At 50.9% G+C, this 17,332-nt stretch overlaps 8 protein-coding genes across 8 annotated transcripts; 6 read left to right on the forward strand and 2 right to left on the reverse strand.

The window, feature by feature from the left end:
* The first annotated feature begins 130 nt into the window (after positions 1 to 130).
* BDV37DRAFT_261442 (ANP1/MMN9/VAN1 family protein) lies at positions 131 to 2,229 on the forward strand. Its single transcript, XM_032083325.1, has 5 exons — positions 131 to 643; positions 738 to 1,366; positions 1,417 to 1,464; positions 1,518 to 1,733; positions 1,796 to 2,229. Exons 1-5 carry the CDS (start codon positions 471 to 473, stop codon positions 1,960 to 1,962), a joined length of 1,233 nt encoding a protein of 410 aa, XP_031936426.1. The 5' UTR covers positions 131 to 470; the 3' UTR covers positions 1,963 to 2,229.
* Positions 2,230 to 2,719: 490 nt separating this feature from the next.
* Positions 2,720 to 3,516, forward strand: BDV37DRAFT_261445 (uncharacterized protein). Its single transcript, XM_032083326.1, has 4 exons — positions 2,720 to 2,935; positions 3,011 to 3,066; positions 3,141 to 3,304; positions 3,451 to 3,516. Exons 1-4 carry the CDS (start codon positions 2,859 to 2,861, stop codon positions 3,490 to 3,492), a joined length of 339 nt encoding a protein of 112 aa, XP_031936427.1. The 5' UTR covers positions 2,720 to 2,858; the 3' UTR covers positions 3,493 to 3,516.
* A 46-nt stretch (positions 3,517 to 3,562) lies between these two features.
* BDV37DRAFT_261447 (acyl--CoA ligase) lies at positions 3,563 to 5,546 on the reverse strand. Its single transcript, XM_032083327.1, has 4 exons — positions 4,818 to 5,546; positions 4,733 to 4,769; positions 3,811 to 4,682; positions 3,563 to 3,748 (listed from the first exon to the last, which is right to left on the reverse strand). Exons 1-4 carry the CDS (start codon positions 5,361 to 5,363, stop codon positions 3,653 to 3,655), a joined length of 1,551 nt encoding a protein of 516 aa, XP_031936428.1. The 5' UTR covers positions 5,364 to 5,546; the 3' UTR covers positions 3,563 to 3,652.
* Positions 5,547 to 6,453: 907 nt separating this feature from the next.
* Positions 6,454 to 8,945, forward strand: BDV37DRAFT_261457 (putative G-patch DNA repair protein (Drt111)). The gene is made up of 5 exons (XM_032083328.1): positions 6,454 to 6,704; positions 6,802 to 7,215; positions 7,265 to 8,082; positions 8,131 to 8,223; positions 8,284 to 8,945. The coding sequence occupies exons 1-5, from the start codon at positions 6,521 to 6,523 to the stop codon at positions 8,377 to 8,379; spliced, it is 1,605 nt and encodes a 534-aa protein (XP_031936429.1). The 5' UTR covers positions 6,454 to 6,520; the 3' UTR covers positions 8,380 to 8,945.
* Positions 8,946 to 9,090: 145 nt separating this feature from the next.
* On the forward strand, positions 9,091 to 10,108 carry BDV37DRAFT_10915 (E2 SUMO-conjugating protein UBC9). Its single transcript, XM_032078337.1, has 4 exons — positions 9,091 to 9,337; positions 9,427 to 9,587; positions 9,657 to 9,680; positions 9,778 to 10,108. The coding sequence occupies exons 1-4, from the start codon at positions 9,303 to 9,305 to the stop codon at positions 10,029 to 10,031; spliced, it is 474 nt and encodes a 157-aa protein (XP_031936430.1). The 5' UTR covers positions 9,091 to 9,302; the 3' UTR covers positions 10,032 to 10,108.
* A 760-nt stretch (positions 10,109 to 10,868) lies between these two features.
* BDV37DRAFT_261463 (asparagine synthetase B) lies at positions 10,869 to 13,745 on the forward strand. The gene is made up of 9 exons (XM_032083329.1): positions 10,869 to 11,012; positions 11,124 to 11,174; positions 11,231 to 11,256; positions 11,312 to 11,338; positions 11,401 to 11,436; positions 11,489 to 11,637; positions 11,701 to 12,959; positions 13,015 to 13,119; positions 13,195 to 13,745. The coding sequence occupies exons 1-9, from the start codon at positions 10,987 to 10,989 to the stop codon at positions 13,235 to 13,237; spliced, it is 1,722 nt and encodes a 573-aa protein (XP_031936431.1). The 5' UTR covers positions 10,869 to 10,986; the 3' UTR covers positions 13,238 to 13,745.
* Positions 13,746 to 13,834: 89 nt separating this feature from the next.
* Positions 13,835 to 15,177, forward strand: BDV37DRAFT_275521 (porin; the record flags this gene model as incomplete). The annotated part of the gene is made up of 5 exons (XM_032085406.1): positions 13,835 to 13,882; positions 13,974 to 14,007; positions 14,088 to 14,176; positions 14,250 to 14,969; positions 15,028 to 15,177. The coding sequence occupies 5 exons, from the start codon at positions 13,835 to 13,837 to the stop codon at positions 15,175 to 15,177; spliced, it is 1,041 nt and encodes a 346-aa protein (XP_031936432.1).
* Positions 15,178 to 15,739: 562 nt separating this feature from the next.
* Positions 15,740 to 16,795, reverse strand: BDV37DRAFT_275522 (DnaJ domain protein; the record flags this gene model as incomplete). Its single annotated transcript, XM_032085407.1, has 2 exons — positions 15,740 to 16,427; positions 16,590 to 16,795. 2 exons carry the CDS (start codon positions 16,793 to 16,795, stop codon positions 15,740 to 15,742), a joined length of 894 nt encoding a protein of 297 aa, XP_031936433.1.
* Positions 16,796 to 17,332: the final 537 nt, after the last annotated feature.

Below are 17,332 nucleotides of genomic sequence, written 5' to 3' on the forward strand. Positions count from 1 at the left end.
TTCCAGGCCGGGTGGCATCTTGTTGCCGCTCCCTCCCGCAAACCAACGTTTCTGTTTCTGTCCTTTTTCCACACTCACGGACCATCTTCGTTCCTCCTGCCCCCTTCCCCATACTCCTGCGCAATCTTCGTTTTTTTTTTTTTTTTCTCTTCTTTTCTCTCCTTTGCATTCCATCTCCCGCCCCAACTGAGTCGACAACAACTTCGGATTGCCTTAGACAAGTGACTCCCCTCGACTTTGTCGGCGCCACCGCCAAGTGCTCTTTTCGGTCGCTCCTTTTCCCTTCCGGTCCGTTCTACCTTCATTGGTCGTGCGATCGGCTAAAGGTTGATTGATCTCCGGACGTTGGTGCCAGCGACCCTACCTTTTCCCGGGATCGCCATCGGTTCGAGATACCGACAACGTTCGTCTTGGAACGATATCCCTACTGCAAGTCCTCTTCACGTCTCGCTATTGCTTAGATCGCAAAGATGCTTCTTCCCAAGGGTGGTGTAACGTGGAAGTCGGCGAAGGCGAGGCTGCCTCCATGGAGGGCCATTCTGGTCCTGGTGACGCGGACTCGTTTCCTGGTGTCATTGGCCCTCACCGGCTTGTTGATCTTGCTGTGGCGTGGTATCAGCAAGTCCGCTTCGGAGATGCAAAAGTAAGTGCTCGACTCACTTGCAACCGGGCTTGGGCGCGACACGCGGCGTGAACCAACCCCTGCACATGATGCACATCCTAACTCGACGGTCCAGTTTCTACTGTTACGGGCCTTCCAAGTCGCCAATGGACATGAGCCTCAACGAAATATCCGAGTGGAATGCCCATATGCAAACCCCAGTCGTCTATAACCATCACGAAGCTTACGAAGTCAACTCCTCTACCATTCACAACATCAACCTCAACCCCATTGGCTCGAGTGCTCAAGCTGTCGCAAACGCCGAACGAGTGCTCATCCTGACGCCGCTCAGAGATGCTGCCCCATATTTGCAAAAGTACTTCGAGCTGCTCTATAAGCTGACCTACCCTCATCACCTCATTGACCTGGCTTTCCTCGTCGGCGATTCCATGGATGACACCGAAAGCGTCCTCGTCTCTGAGTTGAACCGGATCCAGGAACAAGGTGATAAGATTGCGTTCCGCAGTGCGAGCATTGTTAAGAAGGACTTCGGGGCCGATATAAACATGAACGTTGAGGATCGGCACTCGTTCGCCGCCCAGGGTCCGCGCCGTAAGGCTATTGGCCGGGCACGCAACTATCTGCTGTACTCCGCCCTGAAGCCTGACCACTCCTGGGTTTACTGGAGAGATGTGGATATTGTCGACAGCCCCGAGACTATCCTTCAGGACTTCATGGCCCATGACCGAGATATCCTCGTTCCAAGTAAGCGGGCTGCCACAGTGATTCTATAGCAAAGGCTGACCTCTCTACAGATATCTGGTTCCACAGATATAAGGACGGTGTTGATGTCGAGGGTCGCTGTAAGTGGAGATAACGCCTGCCGACGATGGTCAATGCTAACCCACCTTTCCAGTTGACTACAACTCGTGGATTGAGTCTGACAAGGGGCGCCGGCTCCGACAAACCCTCGATCCGGACACCGTGCTGGCTGAGGGCTACAAGGAATATGATACAGGCCGCCAATATCTTGTTTCCATGGGCGACTGGAGAAATAACAAGGACGAAGAGGTCGAGCTGGACGGCATTGGCGGTGTAAACATTCTCGTCAAGGCCGACGTCCATCGTACAGGTATGTTGTGCACGGCCTTTGGAATGATTGCCCCGGAGAGCTGCTCCTAACTGAAACCCTAGGAATCAATTTCCCCGCATATGCCTTCGAGAACCAGGCCGAAACCGAGGGATTTGCGCGCATGGCGAAGCGAGCGGGATACCAGGTGTACGGCTTGCCGAATTACGTTGTGTGGCATATCGACACCGATGAAAAACCCGGCAATCTTGGAGACCGTAAAGCGTACTAAGCGCGTGGCCGGACTTGGTCCTTTTCTCACCGAGCCGGCGGCGTTCGGTTCTTTATTTTCTCCAAGATTTTAATACCCTTTTCCCCGTTGATGTCTGTGGTTCACAACATGGGATTCTTTTCCTTCTCGATACTTGTGCTTTTTGCCTTTACCATTCCCCCCCACTTGGACGTTTGAAACGGACATCTCATGGTTCCGGTAATTAGTCTTCTTCATGTCGCGTTCTAGGGATCGTGCTGTTTCTTTTCTATTTTTTTTTTTTTTTTTGGCGCTATGGGGAACGTGTTCAGCGGTGTCGACGCTCATAGAGTGAACGGGTGATTTTACGCTTGTATTCCTGGTGTTGCCTTGTTCTCCTTGACGACTGTGCAAGCAAGCCTACTGCCGCGGCAGGGTTTCCTACGATTGTGACGGGGGTTTCCAGTCTGCCATGGCCTGGTGCTCGCACTGGGTGGCTGTTATCCGCATGATCGACATCCATGAGGGACACAGCTCAGTTCGGACTGAGCCATGTCTTGCAAAAAGGGAGCGAGGCGGTTGCCGTCGGCGAGCCAAGAACCAGGGCATAACGGTGCCTGGCGTCCATGTACATACATATATAGGCTACAATTTGTCGGGCTGTTATGATTGAGAGAGGTTAACTGATCCGTAATTCGAAAATGCAACCACGCGTGATGCAAAAAGAAGTCAAGACAGTATGAATATTCTGAGATGATAAAAAAAAACATAACCAACCAACATGGATCCCACCATTTCTATTTTCCCCGCAAGACAATCCGGATAATCCCCACTTCGACCTCCATAAATACTACTCTCCCTCCCACCAAGTAAGACATCAGCTCTAAATCCACCGATCCGAGACATCCCGCCACACAAACAGAAACAAAAATACAAAAATGTCCACCAAAAAGGAATTCATCTGCCTCGTCCCGGACAAGCCAGACGCGCTGCAGAAGCGTCTCGACGTCCGCGGGTATGTACCACACAGTACTCCGCGCAACCCCACCATGGAACCCCCAAACAATCCACTAACAGTGCCCATTCACAGCCAACACCTCGAAGGCGTAAAGCCTCTGGTCGCGAACGGCACAGTCGTCTGCGGTGGTATGTCTCGTGCCTTTTTTAAATCATCCCCCCTTGGTAGACATGGACGTGAGAACTGACGAAAGTGTTGACAGGTGGAACGGTCGATTCGCACCCCGTGCCCGGCGAGACCCCTTCCTTTAACGGAAGCGCTTTGATCGTTCTCGCTGAGAGTGAGGCCGAGGTGAGGGAGTTGATCGCTAAGGATATCTATACCCGGAGTGGTGTCTGGGACGTTGAGAAAGCGCAGGTTATTCCGGTATGTTGCTGATTTCCTTTCTTTCTTTCTTTCTTTTTTTTTTTTTGCTCGTTGAGTTGTGGTGGTTGTGGTTCTAAGTTTGGGATACTGGGGCTGGAGTACTGTTGTCTTTGGGTTTGGGTTTGGGCTGATCTTGGTTGGTGTAGTTTATGTGTGCCGTTCGGGTTGGGGATAAGGCTCTTCCTTAGGTCTTGGATTTAGTTGGGTTTATGAGGGGGGGGGGGGGGGTGCTACGATTGTATATGTGGAGGTGGGTACTTGTCCAATACGAATGTGTGTATTTGTCTGTTGTACATATATATATATATATATGAATATATGAATATATGAGTGGATGGAAGATCCGATTTACAGCTTCGCCTTGGGCGTCAGCATCGCCTCTGCGACCTTGCGGCGCTGGATTTTGCCCGTCGCGGTCTTGGGGATCTGGGGAACGATCCAGACCTGGTGCTACCGTGTTAGTCAATGTGAGGTCTGTGGGGATGTGTTGGACAGGTAGTACGTACCCTCTTGGGAGTCTTGAATTTCGCCAGCTTCTCTGCCATGAACGACTTGAGCTCGTCCTCCGTGGCTGTGTTGTTGCCCTTTAGGACCACCGCGGCACCGATGTCCTCGCCATAGTGTCCCTCGTCTGGGATGGCGAAGCACACGGCCTCGGCCACCTTGGGGTGGTGCAGGAGCATGTTGTCTAGCTCGATGGGACTGATCTTCTCTCCGCCCTTGTTGATGAGTTCTTTGATACGGCCGGTGATGATCACGTAGCCGTCCGGATCCTTCTTACCCTGGTCTCCCGTGCGGAAGAACCCGTCCTTGGTGAACGAGGATTTGTTGGCGGACGGGTTGTTCAAATACCCCTTGGTGACGTTCTCACCGCGCACGCAAATCTCGGCCTCCTTGCCCTGCGGAACCTCGTTGCCGTCCTGATCAAGGATCTTGACTTCTACGCCCTGTCCAATGCCGACGCTGCCGGGCTGGCGCTTTCCGGGCGGCAGAGGGTTGCTGGTCATCTGGTGAGCGGCTTCTGTCATGGCGTATGCCTCCAGGACGGGCGCGTTGAACGTCTTCTCCAGATCCTGGAAGGTTTTGGGGGACAATGGTGAGGAACAGGAGCGGATGAAGCGGATATTGGGGATGGGGTTGGGTAACGGGGTTTTAAGCAGAATCTGGTGGATAGTAGGCACAGCTGTGTACCAGTTTGCGTTATAGGTTACGAAATCCGACCAGAATTCATGGGCCGAGAACTTCGGAGGTACAATGACGGATCCTCCAGAGTATAGAGGCGCCAGGAATGCTGCCAGGAGACCGTGGACATGGAAAAGAGGCATCACCAGATACGTACGGTCCTGTGGCGTTAGGGCGTACGTGTCCCGGATGTTCCCTACGGCATGGTTAATATACTGCTCGTTGTAAGCTATCTGGGCACATTACTCATGGTTGTGGTGAGATTCTTGTGAGTGAGTGGAACCTTTTTCCATGTCAGTATCTATAGTTTTGCCAGAACGGGAAGACCTACAGCCTTGGGCCTGCCGGTCGTGCCACTTGTATGAAGCACAAGAGCAACATCGTCCGGCTGGGCCTGTCCGACAGTCACACCCGCGCTACCCGCCAATTTTCCGTGTTCTTTCACATCCAAAACCACCTCTGTGCCATTCCAGTAGCACTCTGCAATCGCAGCATTGTATTTCCTTCCAGCTCGCACAGCGGGGCCATTCTGGGCATACGATCCCTTAGGGATCAGCACTAACGTCGAACTAAGGTCATCGATGTAGAACTCGAACTCCTCCTGCTTATAAGCGGGATTCAGTGGAGCGGCGATCGCCCGCTGCCAGGACGCGCCTAGAAACCCGACGATGAATTCGTACGAATTCACCAGCGCCAAGGACACCGCACCTCCGTGGCCAACGCCCAGCTTGGCCAACTTAGCTTGAAACTCGGCCACATGAGCGTGCAGCTGTTGATAGGTGATATTGAGAGTAGGGGACAGGGGGGTCTGTCTCTTGGGGACCACAACAGCAATGTCGGTGCTCCGAGAGGAGAAGGACTGCGCTAAGGTGGTCATGGTGGATCGGACAAGACACTGATGATGTCTTGGCTTCAGGGATTGATATTAAGGACGTAGATCTCCGATTCGTGGATTAAAGGAAGTTGTACGATATTGTCAGTTGGTTGTCACTTTTGTCACCATCCCAGGGAGTACAAGAGGAGTAGACATAGCTCAGCTTCTCTCGGCCGGTAATGGGTAGGCAGCGGGTGTGACCGATCGCCTCCACGATTCCTGGCACGATCCGCCCTCGGGGATTATCGTCATTGTCAGGGAGTTCTCCACTCCCCACATGACTAATTAGAAGGTGCCGTTTTCTTCCGGGTTGAGTAATTTATGTACATCCAGCAATACTAGGTAGCTGCTGGCAGCTTTCCATTCTGTTGTCTTCTCAAGGTTGCTCAATCGATTCAATCGCCATCTCTGATGCTAGTTTCTGTCTGTGAGTGCGGTCTGTTGCGTTTTAGCTATTAACAGCCCCTTACTTTGACCGATACCCGTTCAACCGTTTGATGAGAGCTATGTCGGATACGGCCGCCTGGAGTGCTAACGAGCAAATCTGACTCCAATATTTAACCCCGCATACAAGTTGCAGCTTCTCGGATGTAGCCTCCAGTGTGTAAGCAGAAGTAGCCTGGGGAGAACTGCCGGACTCGAAACTCCGCAAATGGTCTTCGAGAGCAGTATACGCGCAACTGCGAGGTGCAATGAGGCGACTGCAAGAGATTTCATTGCGCCTTGAATGTTTATAAACCCTGGATATAGTAGCAAAGTATATGCGCTAATGCTAGTGGTTTAGCGGCCTTCAGCTCAGAGTGACCTCCTGAAGTCAGGTCAACACATGAGGCATACATTCAATGCCAAATAAGACATGCAAAATCTTAACTCGACGCTATTATAATTCAATCCGTAGCAATCTTTAAGTTGAGTGATCTGATCAAGTACCTGCCGGCCCTGGCTATAGTTCCTTCACCATGATAGGAGGAAGAAGAGCATCCAATAAGGATACGAATCTCTAGATGACTAAGCCATATGCTCCACATGTCAAGTGATATGAGATGCAAACAAGTGCTCAAGCTGTACTCCGCACGATAGTACTTGTCTCCAACTTCTCCGACACAATAATTGTCACTCTCTTTATTCGGTTGACTTGTCTATAAAAATCAACCGGACGTATGGCTTCCGAGAACACCCCCTCTAAGCCCGGGGGCATGCTCTCGCTCTATGCAAATCTGCTCGATCCATCCGCCGATAACTCTCCCGGGACGATTTCTCGCGCCCCGGTCGTCTTCAAGCAAGCCTCCGAAGGCGAGTCGCAGCCAGATGAATCAGCTGCCAAGAAACAACAGCTCAATGCCGGTAGACCATAACCCTCCTCATGACCGACAGTTTCATGTATTCTTGTTTGTGATCTGATTGCTCACTTGTCCTTTGTTCTTCTGGTTTTGGCGATCAGCTTCTCTCCGATTTCAGCCTACGAAGAGACCCCAACTATCTGCGCAGAAACCAAAACCGAAGCCAGCTTTACCGAAGGCAGCCCCTGCTCCCGTACCGGCAGCGGCTCCTAAGACTACCCTTGCAGATTGGGCTAATACCGAAGAGGATGATGTCAATGACTTCTATGCTGGACCAAAAAGGCAGCGGGGTGGGCGCAAGAAGCGCAAGAAGAACAAGGATACGCGGGAATTTGCCCAGGACTGGGACGACATCTACGACCCGTCGCGGCCTAATAGTTACGAAGAATATAAGCACAGCGATGAGCAGATAGCCGAAGTTCGCGAGTGGAAGGATCGCCTCTACGCACATCGCATAGTGCGATCTCCGAGCCGAGATTCGTATAGTGATGAGGAATATGGAAGGCCAATGAACCGTATGTGTTGTCTTATAGTGATAGTGATTCTACGGCTGAACTGTTACAGGACAATTCGCCCCTCCGAGCAGCTTCGCACCACCTCCAAACCTCAACGATATGCCCCCGGCTCCCGCTCCCCCTGCTGATATACCGGATGCTGCTTCCGGAGAGGAGGCATTTGCCAAGCGTGCACAACTGCATACAAACCTAGCCGATACGGCTATGACCGACTATACACCACCACCTCCCCCAGAGGCATCTGTTACAGATGACCCTACGGGTGAAGATGCTTATCTACGTCGCATTCAGATGTCGGCTGGAACCCAGCCTATAGCAGAATCTGCGCCGCCACCACAATCACGGCCGCTAGAAGCGCTGCAACCTGCCTCTGCGACTATTTCTCGTGCACCTGTCCGCTATACTTTACCTCCCCCACCGGCAGATATACCTGCATCAGAAGCAGAGCTTGAGGAAGTTTTCGCTAAGGAGCAACCGGTGGAAGGTGAGGGTGAAGGTGAAGAGGAGGGTCAGCGCTCACTCCGGCCCGGACAGAAGGGATTTGCTCAGCGTCTGCTTGAAAAGTATGGTTGGACAAAAGGCTCTGGTTTGGGCGCAACGGGGTCGGGTATTGTCAACCCACTGCAGGTCAAGGTCGAGAAACAGAAGAAGCGGCCAGACTCAGAGGGTGGTGGCTTCGCCACTCCCGCTGGCAGGGGTAAAATCATTGGTGGTGCGAGGAAGAAAGAAGACGAGGGGAAGTTTGGTCAAATGAGCGAAGTCGTTGTCTTGAAGGGCATGTTAGACGGCATGGACGTGGAAGCAGAACTAGAAGGCGACCAGGATGGGGGCTTGATGCAAGAGATCGGGGATGAGTGTTCTGAGAAGGTGGGATCCTACTCCTCTGGTGCTACTATGCAATTCTAACCTGAACAGTATGGAAATGTCGAACGTGTCTTCATTGCCCGCAGCGCGGCCCCTCCAGTCCCGGTATTTGTCAAATTCACCAATCAGCTATCTGCTCTAAGAGTAAGGGTCTTTAACCGAGTGATTTGGTTGTTTGTTTACTAATGCATTTCTTCCATTCAGGCTGTCAACGCCTTGGAGGGCCGAATATTCAACGGGAATCCAATCACAGCTCGGTTCTTTGACACCCAGAAATTTGAGGAAGGAATATATGAATAAGAACTACAAAGGAATAGAGTTAATGAATGATACCGATAAGCTTCTGTCAGTTTTACACCAGGCACCAAATTTCTTTAGTTCAATTTGTCAGTAACACCTGGCACATCAGAACCATGTGTCAAGAGCCGACCAAACAAGTCTAATGTGCCTCTTGAGGTTTTGCAGCTTTTATCCATGAAAGTGAAGGCTCTCTTCAGCCGTGTTGTTACTGGTCTTAGTGATAGGAACTAGCCTTCTCATCACATAGGCGTTTCTCCTACCTTTGCGTCCCTCGTCTTGCGACGCGTTTGATAAGAGCACCAGTCCAAATCATCGGCCACCATGATATAAGGCCTTTCTCGAGGCATAACAATGGTAGCAGGTATTTATATGGAGACATAGGGTTGGTATCAAGCAATTTATGATGCACCATGGCCGCCTTGTTCTGAGTCAAATTATTGGAGAGAATGGTTGGCAATAAGGAAAAGCGAGGTTGTTGTGTAACCTCGAGCTCTTTATAAATCAATACTAGTAGATATGGCAGTGGGCATCTCCTATTGCTAGTTCTTACTACTGCTAGTATATCGATATGGGGTACGCCTGTTATGCATGTAATACGTGGTAGTCAGGTGACCCAGATCAATCTCCGTAGGGCCGGCCAGCGATTGGCTGAGGGGCATCAAGCCGATGGGTTTCTAAGAGGTACTTTGGAACATTCACGGACTTCCACAGATTCAGTGACAGCGCCTCTCATTCCCACCTTTGTGTTCCCTCCCTGTTCATCTATTTTCTTTTTTTCCACTTTCTTATTTCTTTATTGACCCCTCACCCCCCGCTGATATCATTCTACAGCTCATCCAGCTTGCCCACTCTTCACTTGGCTCTTATTTATTCTCTGGTAGATTCAACTATTCACTACCTTTTGCGCCACTCCAAAGATCAAGATGTCTCTTTGTCTGAATCGCCTGACGGAAGAAAGGTATGTGATAGAATCGTTTGGCGCTCGGCTACGGCCTTGCCTCAGGTTGGCTCTTCCCGGATACTGATTGCGATTTTGTATCTGTACAGAAAGCAGTGGCGACGTGACCATCCTTTCGGATTCTACGCGAAGCCTTATCGAACCCCTCAGGGTGTGTTGGATTTGAAGCGCTGGGAGTGTGGCATCCCGGGAAAGGCGCAGACTCTCTGGGACGGCGGCCTTTTCAAGCTCGATGTTACTTTTCCAGACGGTACGTTGTTATCTACTTCTCGGATGTCGCGAAGGTAGAAATGAGATTGACTAACCTATTTCTGTACAGAATACCCGACTAAGCCTCCAAAGTGTACGTATTATCACCCTCCGTTGAAGACAAACCGGGGCGGAAAGCAACGGTGACCTTGCTGGATTTCATGGCGGATAGCTAATGTTCACTACAACAGGCAAATTCGTCCCTCCTCTATTTCACCCGAATGTTTACCCCTCAGGCACCGTCTGCCTTTCAATTTTGAACGAGGAAGAAGCCTGGAAACCTGCCATCACCATTAAACAAATTCTGCTGGGCATCCAGGACCTGCTCGATGACCCCAATCCGGAGTCGCCTGCACAGGCGGAGGCATACAATCTGTTCAAGAAGGATCGGCCGGCATATGAGAAACGGGTGAGACAAGTTGTGAAGGATAACCCAACGCTTTAAGCCCTCCTTCTACGGCGGACTGGATTACGCATTCGGGGGTTTAGTTCTTTCTTTCCCCATGTCGTCTTTCCTCACCAAATTTCTTACACGGGCATGGCGCATTATGAACGGAGGCGAACGTTGATGGCTGGTAGATAGCCACGTGGGAGTGATTTTACGTTAGCAGATATCTCACTCCATGCAGCGTGTTTCTCATTTCTTGTGCAGGGATGGGGGAGAATGGAAAGCTAGAAGGACGGGCTGTGCATTTTTCTGGCTGTGACGACTGATGGCGTATGCGCGCATCACTTTCTTTACATTTATGATCACGATCTTTTGTTTTTCTTACTCCCTCTAGCGAGCATGGCGTCTTAGCATTCACAAAATGGGTGGTTATGGACGGCGTTTTAGAATCGCTTTGTTGTTCCTTTCTTCTCTGACCCGGCCCGTTTCTTCGGGTCTTCTCTGGCAACCGTACAATCACTGTGCTCTCGCAGCTCATATGGTCATTTCTACCTACAACGGGTGATCTGACACTTCCGTACTTAGTATGTGGGGTAGAATGATCCGCTTGGCCGATAGGGGTCGAGTTGGTCTGCTCCAGACGTGCTCCAGCGAATCCCTAATACCTCCCATGGTACGAGTAGGTAGTATCTGGTCAGTTCTGTAACGTACGAGGAACCTTAAGAGAAAAGGAGTAGTCATGGAATAATCAGGCTGTCATTGGAGGGCACCCAATCCAGACCCAGAGCGGTTATCTTATCAGTGAGTCACGTCCGTCAAAAAAGATTGAATAAATTGTGGCCGAAATCGCCCCTCGATTCCGCCCCGCCGGAAATCGCATTTTAAAAAGTCACTCTTCCCCATACCCTATACTTTTCCCGGAAAGCACGCGTGGCAATTCCTTTTCTTTCTCTTCTTCTTGTCACCTTGCTGCTTGTCGTTTTCTCTAGTGAGCCAATTGCTCGTCGTCATCATGTGTGGCATTTTCGCGTGTTATAAGTATGTCCCTATCGCTTCTGTTTGATCCCTGCACTCCCTCCCCGCGAAACCCTAGCAGCGGGTACGGGGCCCTTTCCGGATCAAGTCGCTAACAGTTGTTACCCTCGGCAGCCACCCTGATGTGCAAAAATTTAAGCCTACGGCTTTGCGCATGGCCAAGGCGTAAGTATTCCTCCTCTTTTGTCGGACAGCAGAACTGAGACTGATTTCGTTGCCAGCGTGCGCCACCGTGGACCCGATTGGAGTGAGTCACATTTATGTGGAAGGGTTTAGTGAAGACTATACTGAGAAAATAACAGGCGGAAACTTCATTGCTGATAAGACCAGTCAGTCAATCCCATTTCTACAAGGAACGTCCACCCAGAAACTAGGAGCTAACGCATCGCAGTCCTTGCACACGAGCGTCTGTGTATCGTCGGTGTCGGTATGTGCCCTGCCAAGCTTCGCAAGCGAGGTGTCCTGCTAAGACCTTTCAGACTCTGGTGCTCAGCCCCTTGTGAACGATGACGGTTCCCTCGCTCTGGCCGTCAACGGAGAAATCTATAACCACCGCATCATCAGAAAGAACCTTAAGAACCAATATGACTTCAAGACACATTCAGATTGCGAAGTTGTTATCCCATTGGTACGTGTGAAAGGACCATTGTAGCCGCAAACACAGTGATATTATGGAGGCTGACGAGTTCAGTACATGGAACATGGCCTTGATGCCCCTAAGCACCTTGACGGCATGTTCTCTTGGGTGCTTTACGACAGAAAGCAAGACCGGGTTGTTGCGGCACGCGATCCCATTGGTGTCACTAGCTTCTACATCGGCTGGTCTTCGGAGACCCCAGGAGCTATCTACTTCGCTTCGGAGCTGAAGTCCCTGCACCCAGTTTGCGACAAGATCGAGGCTTTCCCTCCTGGCCACATTTTCGACTCGAAGACCGGCTCTATGACTCGTTATTTCCAGCCTAAGTGGTGGGATCCCACTAACGTCCCCACGACTCCTGTTGACCTTAAGGTCCTCCGTCACACCTTGGAGAAGTCTGTTCGGAAGCGTCTGATGGCTGAGGTTCCTTACGGTGTTCTGCTGTCCGGTGGTCTGGATTCCAGCTTGGTCGCCTCCATTGCCCAGCGTGAGACTCTGCGCATGCAGGAGGCTGCCAAGGTAGCCGTCCAGAACCAGACTGGCTCATCCGATCTGGTTGGCATTGACGACAGCAACGAGCTCTCTACCGTCACCACATTCCAACAGTTGCACTCCTTCTCCATCGGTCTGCCCGGTGCTCCCGATACTGAGGCTGCCCTTGAGGTGGCCAGGTATCTTGGAACCAAGCACCACGCTTTCACCTTCACCGTTGAGGATGGTATCAACGCTCTTTCCGATGTCATCTACCACTTGGAGACTTATGATGTGACTACCATCCGTGCATCTACTCCCATGTATCTCCTCAGCCGCAAGATCAAGGCCATGGGTGTGAAGATGGTTCTGAGTGGTGAGGGAAGTGACGAGATCTTCGGTGGTTACCTCTACTTCCACGCTGCCCCCAACAAGGAGGAATTCCACAAGGAGACTGTGAGACGAGTCAAGGCCCTGCACCTGGCAGACTGCCTCAGAGCGAACAAGTCGACTTCTGCTTGGGGTCTGGAAGCCCGTGTGCCTTTCTTGGACAAGAACTTCCTCGAGACTGCTATGGGTGTTGATCCTCAGGATAAGATGATCACCAAAGAGCGCATTGAGAAGTACATCCTGCGTAAAGCATTCGACACCACCGATGAGCCCGATGTCGAGCCATACCTTCCCGAGAAGATCCTCTGGCGCCAGAAGGAGCAGTTCAGCGACGGCGTTGGCTACAGCTGGATCGACGGCCTGAAGGACCATGCTGAGACTCATGTCACTGATGAAATGATGAAGAACCCTAAGCCCGAGTGGGGCAACGATATCCCTGATACCAAGGAAGCGTATGTCCTACACCTTACAAAGTCATGAGTGAGCATTAGGAACTGACCATAACAGTTACTGGTACCGTATGATGTTCGATGAGCACTTCCCACCTTCCTGTGCATCTACTGTTGAGCGCTGGGTGCCCACATGGTCGAAACAGACCGACCCTAGTGGAAGGTATGTTTGCAATGAGTCATTTCTCTCTTGGATTGTTCGTTACCTCAGAAGGCAAATGCTAATGTTTGACACCAGAGCTATCGCGACTCACAACGCCAAGTACGACCATGTTGAGTAAATGTTTAGATAATGATGCTTGCGATTTGTGTCGGGTGTTTGGGATAGACTCATGCAATAGAGACGTGTCTCAAAAAGTGTTTTTTCCGCCCTTAACAGGGCGGAGGGTTATGAAATCCCTTTCAAAACTGCTCTTGTATAATGGTGCCTTCTTTTAGGTTAGAGCCCTCGAAATAGACCAGGTTGTAGCTCTGTTATAATTTATAGATAAAACAGTTGGGAGGCTTCCCGGCAGTTGACAAGCGGTGGTTCAGGGGGAAGGTTAAGAAGTAAACCTTGATACTATGACTAGTAGTATGAGCTTATGCAAGTTAACCCATTGGATGAAACTTTACGCGTCCACTTGCAGATGACGGCATAGCCGCCCCAGGCATCAATGTCACGAGACTTAGCGGATTTTACCGGCAACCGAGTAGCAGCCAATCAGAGTGAGCGGCTTTTCCCGTGGTTTCCTTGTTGTTTGGGACTCAACCTTCAACGTCGCTTTTCCCCATCGCTTTCCTCCCTTCTTCTCCCCTCACCGTTTCCGTCCCCCTTCAACCGTTATACTACCTTTACGATACCCACGTTATCGTTAACCACTCCTCTCACATTCACAATGTCTGCTCCTGCTTCTTTCTCTGACATCGCCAAGGCGGCCAACGATGTATGCTCTTGTGGTTTCCTTTGATTTGCAAAAATCAACGACAAAATAAGCTTGACGGGAAGGATTTTCGTGCTAATATTCTGCGCAATAGCTCCTTAACAAGGATTTCTACCACACCAGCGCTGGTATGTGTGTCTTGCTGTTATATCTACAATTGGTGGTTACAATACTTTTCGCGCGCAACCTGGCTAACTTGATTTTTTAGCCAGCCTTGAGGTCAAGTCTAAGGCTCCCAATGGCGTCACCTTCAACGTGAAGGGCAAGAACGCCCACGAGGGTCCCATCGCTGGCTCCGTAAGTCTCACAGCTTGCATACTGCGAATGATGTCAAGTTATTGGACATAACGCTAACCGATCAATCTTATAGCTCGAGGCCAAGTATGTCGACAAGCCTACTGGTAAAGGCCCCAAAAGACGCAGACGTCCCATACGCAAACCACCCAATTCCAATTGCCCAATATTGCGAGACGCTCGGTCCATGTTTTCATTTTCATGCGGCCAAGCCTTGTCTCAGCATCTCAAAATCTTTCTTTCATCCAGGATTAGCCATCATGCAGTCTTGCTAATATTCTGTCCCCGCCCAGGCCTCACCCTCACCCAGGCATGGACCACTGCCAACGCCCTCGACACCAAGCTCGAGCTCGACAACAACATTGCCAACGGTCTCAAGGCCGAGATCCTCACCCAGTACCAGCCTTCCAAGCAGTCCAAGGGTGCTAAGGTCAACCTTCACTTCAAGCAGCCCAACCTGCACGCCCGTGCCTTCTTCGACCTCCTGAACGGCCCCTCCGCCAACTTCGACGCTGTTCTTGGCCACGAGGGCTTCCTCGTTGGTGCTGAGGGTGGCTACGACGTCCAGAAGGCTGCCATCACCAAGTACTCCGCTGCCATTGGCTACAGCGTTCCCCAGTACACCGCTGCCATCACCGCTAGCAACAACCTGTCCGTCTTCGCTGCCAGCTACTACCACCGCGTCAACGCTCAGGTTGAGGCTGGTGCTAAGGCTACCTGGGACTCCAAGACCGGCAACTCCGTCGGCCTTGAGGTTGCCAGCAAGTACAGACTCGACCCCTCTTCCTTCGCTAAGGTATGCGAACCTTTTGTGTCTATGTGAGGTAAAACAACACTAATTGATGACAAAATAGGCCAAGATCAACGACCGTGGTGTCGCCGCTCTGGCTTACAACGTTCTGCTCCGCCCTGGTGTCACCCTTGGCCTTGGTGCTTCCTTCGATACCCAGAACCTGAACCAGGCTGCCCACAAGGTCGGTGCCAGCTTCACCTTCGAGGCTTAAACGAGTCTCTCTGTGTACTATCTCTCCACGCCTATAATACCGTGTTCCGCTAGCCTGAGGATAGCAATTTGTGAATAATATTAGACTTTTCTATCTATGGTTGCTTTCTAGATGCCATATAGCTGTACTCGGAATGGGTGCATATATATCAGGCTCTGCTGGAAACGGGCGAGTGCTATCAAATGCCAACCTTACTAATCGTGTACCGTATCTATCCATGATCAATGTATATCAGTTAGGACCCAGCCTCCCTCGATTGTAGAGCCAACGTCAGGTTGTTTGAAGAGCTCGTTCTCACATGTCCGCTATGATGGATATGGTGACCATTAGTCGAACCAAAGTTGATAGGCATAGGCAGCATTATCCCCGATCCACGTAGACGAGCGTACTAATAAATCCATACAAGGGAATTGTAGCTGTGGGGGGAGCCACGACCGTGCACGATTCAATCTGGGTTATATGGTCTATTAAAGGAATCACATCCCTAGCTTTTAACAGCACTGTACATAGGGAATTAGGAAGACAACACCTTCTATATACCAAACCATAGGATACCCGCGACTCACTCTTCTTTCCGCCGAGCCGGTTTACTACCGCTAGCCTTGGTGCCCCGTTCCCCAGGCCAACCGATAAAACCCGTCATAGACCCAGCGCCCACCAGAATGCCGCAAACGATAATAAACCGCACAGCAAAATCTCCGCGACTTCCAATATACCGATCATTCATCTCCGCACCCATCTCCTTCGACCGCCTCTCCTTCCGCCTCGCATCCTCAGCTGACTGCGTCTTATAATGCCCCGGCGCATCAAAATGATTCACAGGGTTTCGATAAATAAATGCCGTAGGATCATGCTCGCTCCAGCCGCCCGCAGCCGAAGACGACGACGCTCCCCGGGGAGCCTTCCTATTCCCGTACCCCCCATGCGCATAGAAACTGGGGGGCGGCCCACGGAACTGTCCCCGGCGTTTACTCAGTCCGCTAGCTGGCCGTGATCCAGCGTATGATGCCCCCTTTGTGTGCAGGTTTGCGCTGTAGCTACTGTGGCTGCCCATGGGGTGTTGACCAGGGTTTGCGGTGCTGTGTGTTGAATGGTGGGCTATGATCCCGTGTTCACGGTCGTAGGCGGCGCGTTTGGTGTGGTTGCTGAGTATTTCGTAGGCGGAGGAGATTCGGGCGAAGCGTGAGGAGGCCTTTGGGTCGTTGCGGTTGCGGTCTGGATGGTGGCGGAGGGAGAGGGCATAGAAATTTCTGGGTTGGAAGTTTTCATTGTTAGCCCCTTTCTTGCATATTAGCGAGATTGTGATTGAGGATGGCCTTGTAGTGAATGCAATATTCTCGTGGTATGTATATGTGTGAATGTAATGTATGTCTGAGGCCAGGAGACCGGGTGGTGTGGAGGGGTATACGCACTTTTTGATCTCCGCTGCTGACGCCGTTATGGGTACTTCGAGGACTTCATAGTGGTTCGGTTCACGGCTTGTTGCGCGTCTAGTTTGCGACGTCGAGAACGAAGCTGTACCGGCGTACGATGTGGGGTGAATATGGTTCCAATGTTGTGTGTGTGGATGCGTAGTCCGGAGTCGAATACCGGGGGTCCTCACGCGAGGAAATAGCATGTCTTTGGACGTGCCTGTGTTGTCATTCGATCCTGATACCGGAGGATAGGGATGGTTTGGCAGTTGGAGGAGAGACCACGGGCTATTGGGAGGTGAAATAGTAGGTAGTTGGGTGAATTGGATATAGATTGGGAGCGGAAGTACTAATGGGGGGGAGGAAATTCCGCCGCTCGTCGGAGGTGCTGCGTCATCGGTTGATCGGTGTTATCTGATAATCTACCCTTGGCCGATCAAATAGGAAAGGAGTAAAATATGTACGTCCGTTTAATGGATAAACGCTATTTTAGCGTATGATGGCTATTGATATGATTATTATCTTTTATTTTAACTGTTTGAAGTGTTAGACTTGTCTACATACTGTTGTTGGTTGTATAATACCGTGTGTCTCATCCATGTATTTTGGACTATGGCTGGAAACCGCAGGGTTTTCTCAGCACTACCGTAACTGGCACCTTCAAAAAGTCTTAGACCGAAAAATAATACATACAAATGTACACCATACACATATTCAAATATGTATATCATAGCGTTGGTATA

Source organism: Aspergillus pseudonomiae (genome assembly GCF_009193645.1).
Source record: "Aspergillus pseudonomiae strain CBS 119388 unplaced genomic scaffold BDV37scaffold_103, whole genome shotgun sequence".
Classification (NCBI taxonomy): domain Eukaryota; kingdom Fungi; phylum Ascomycota; class Eurotiomycetes; order Eurotiales; family Aspergillaceae; genus Aspergillus; species Aspergillus pseudonomiae.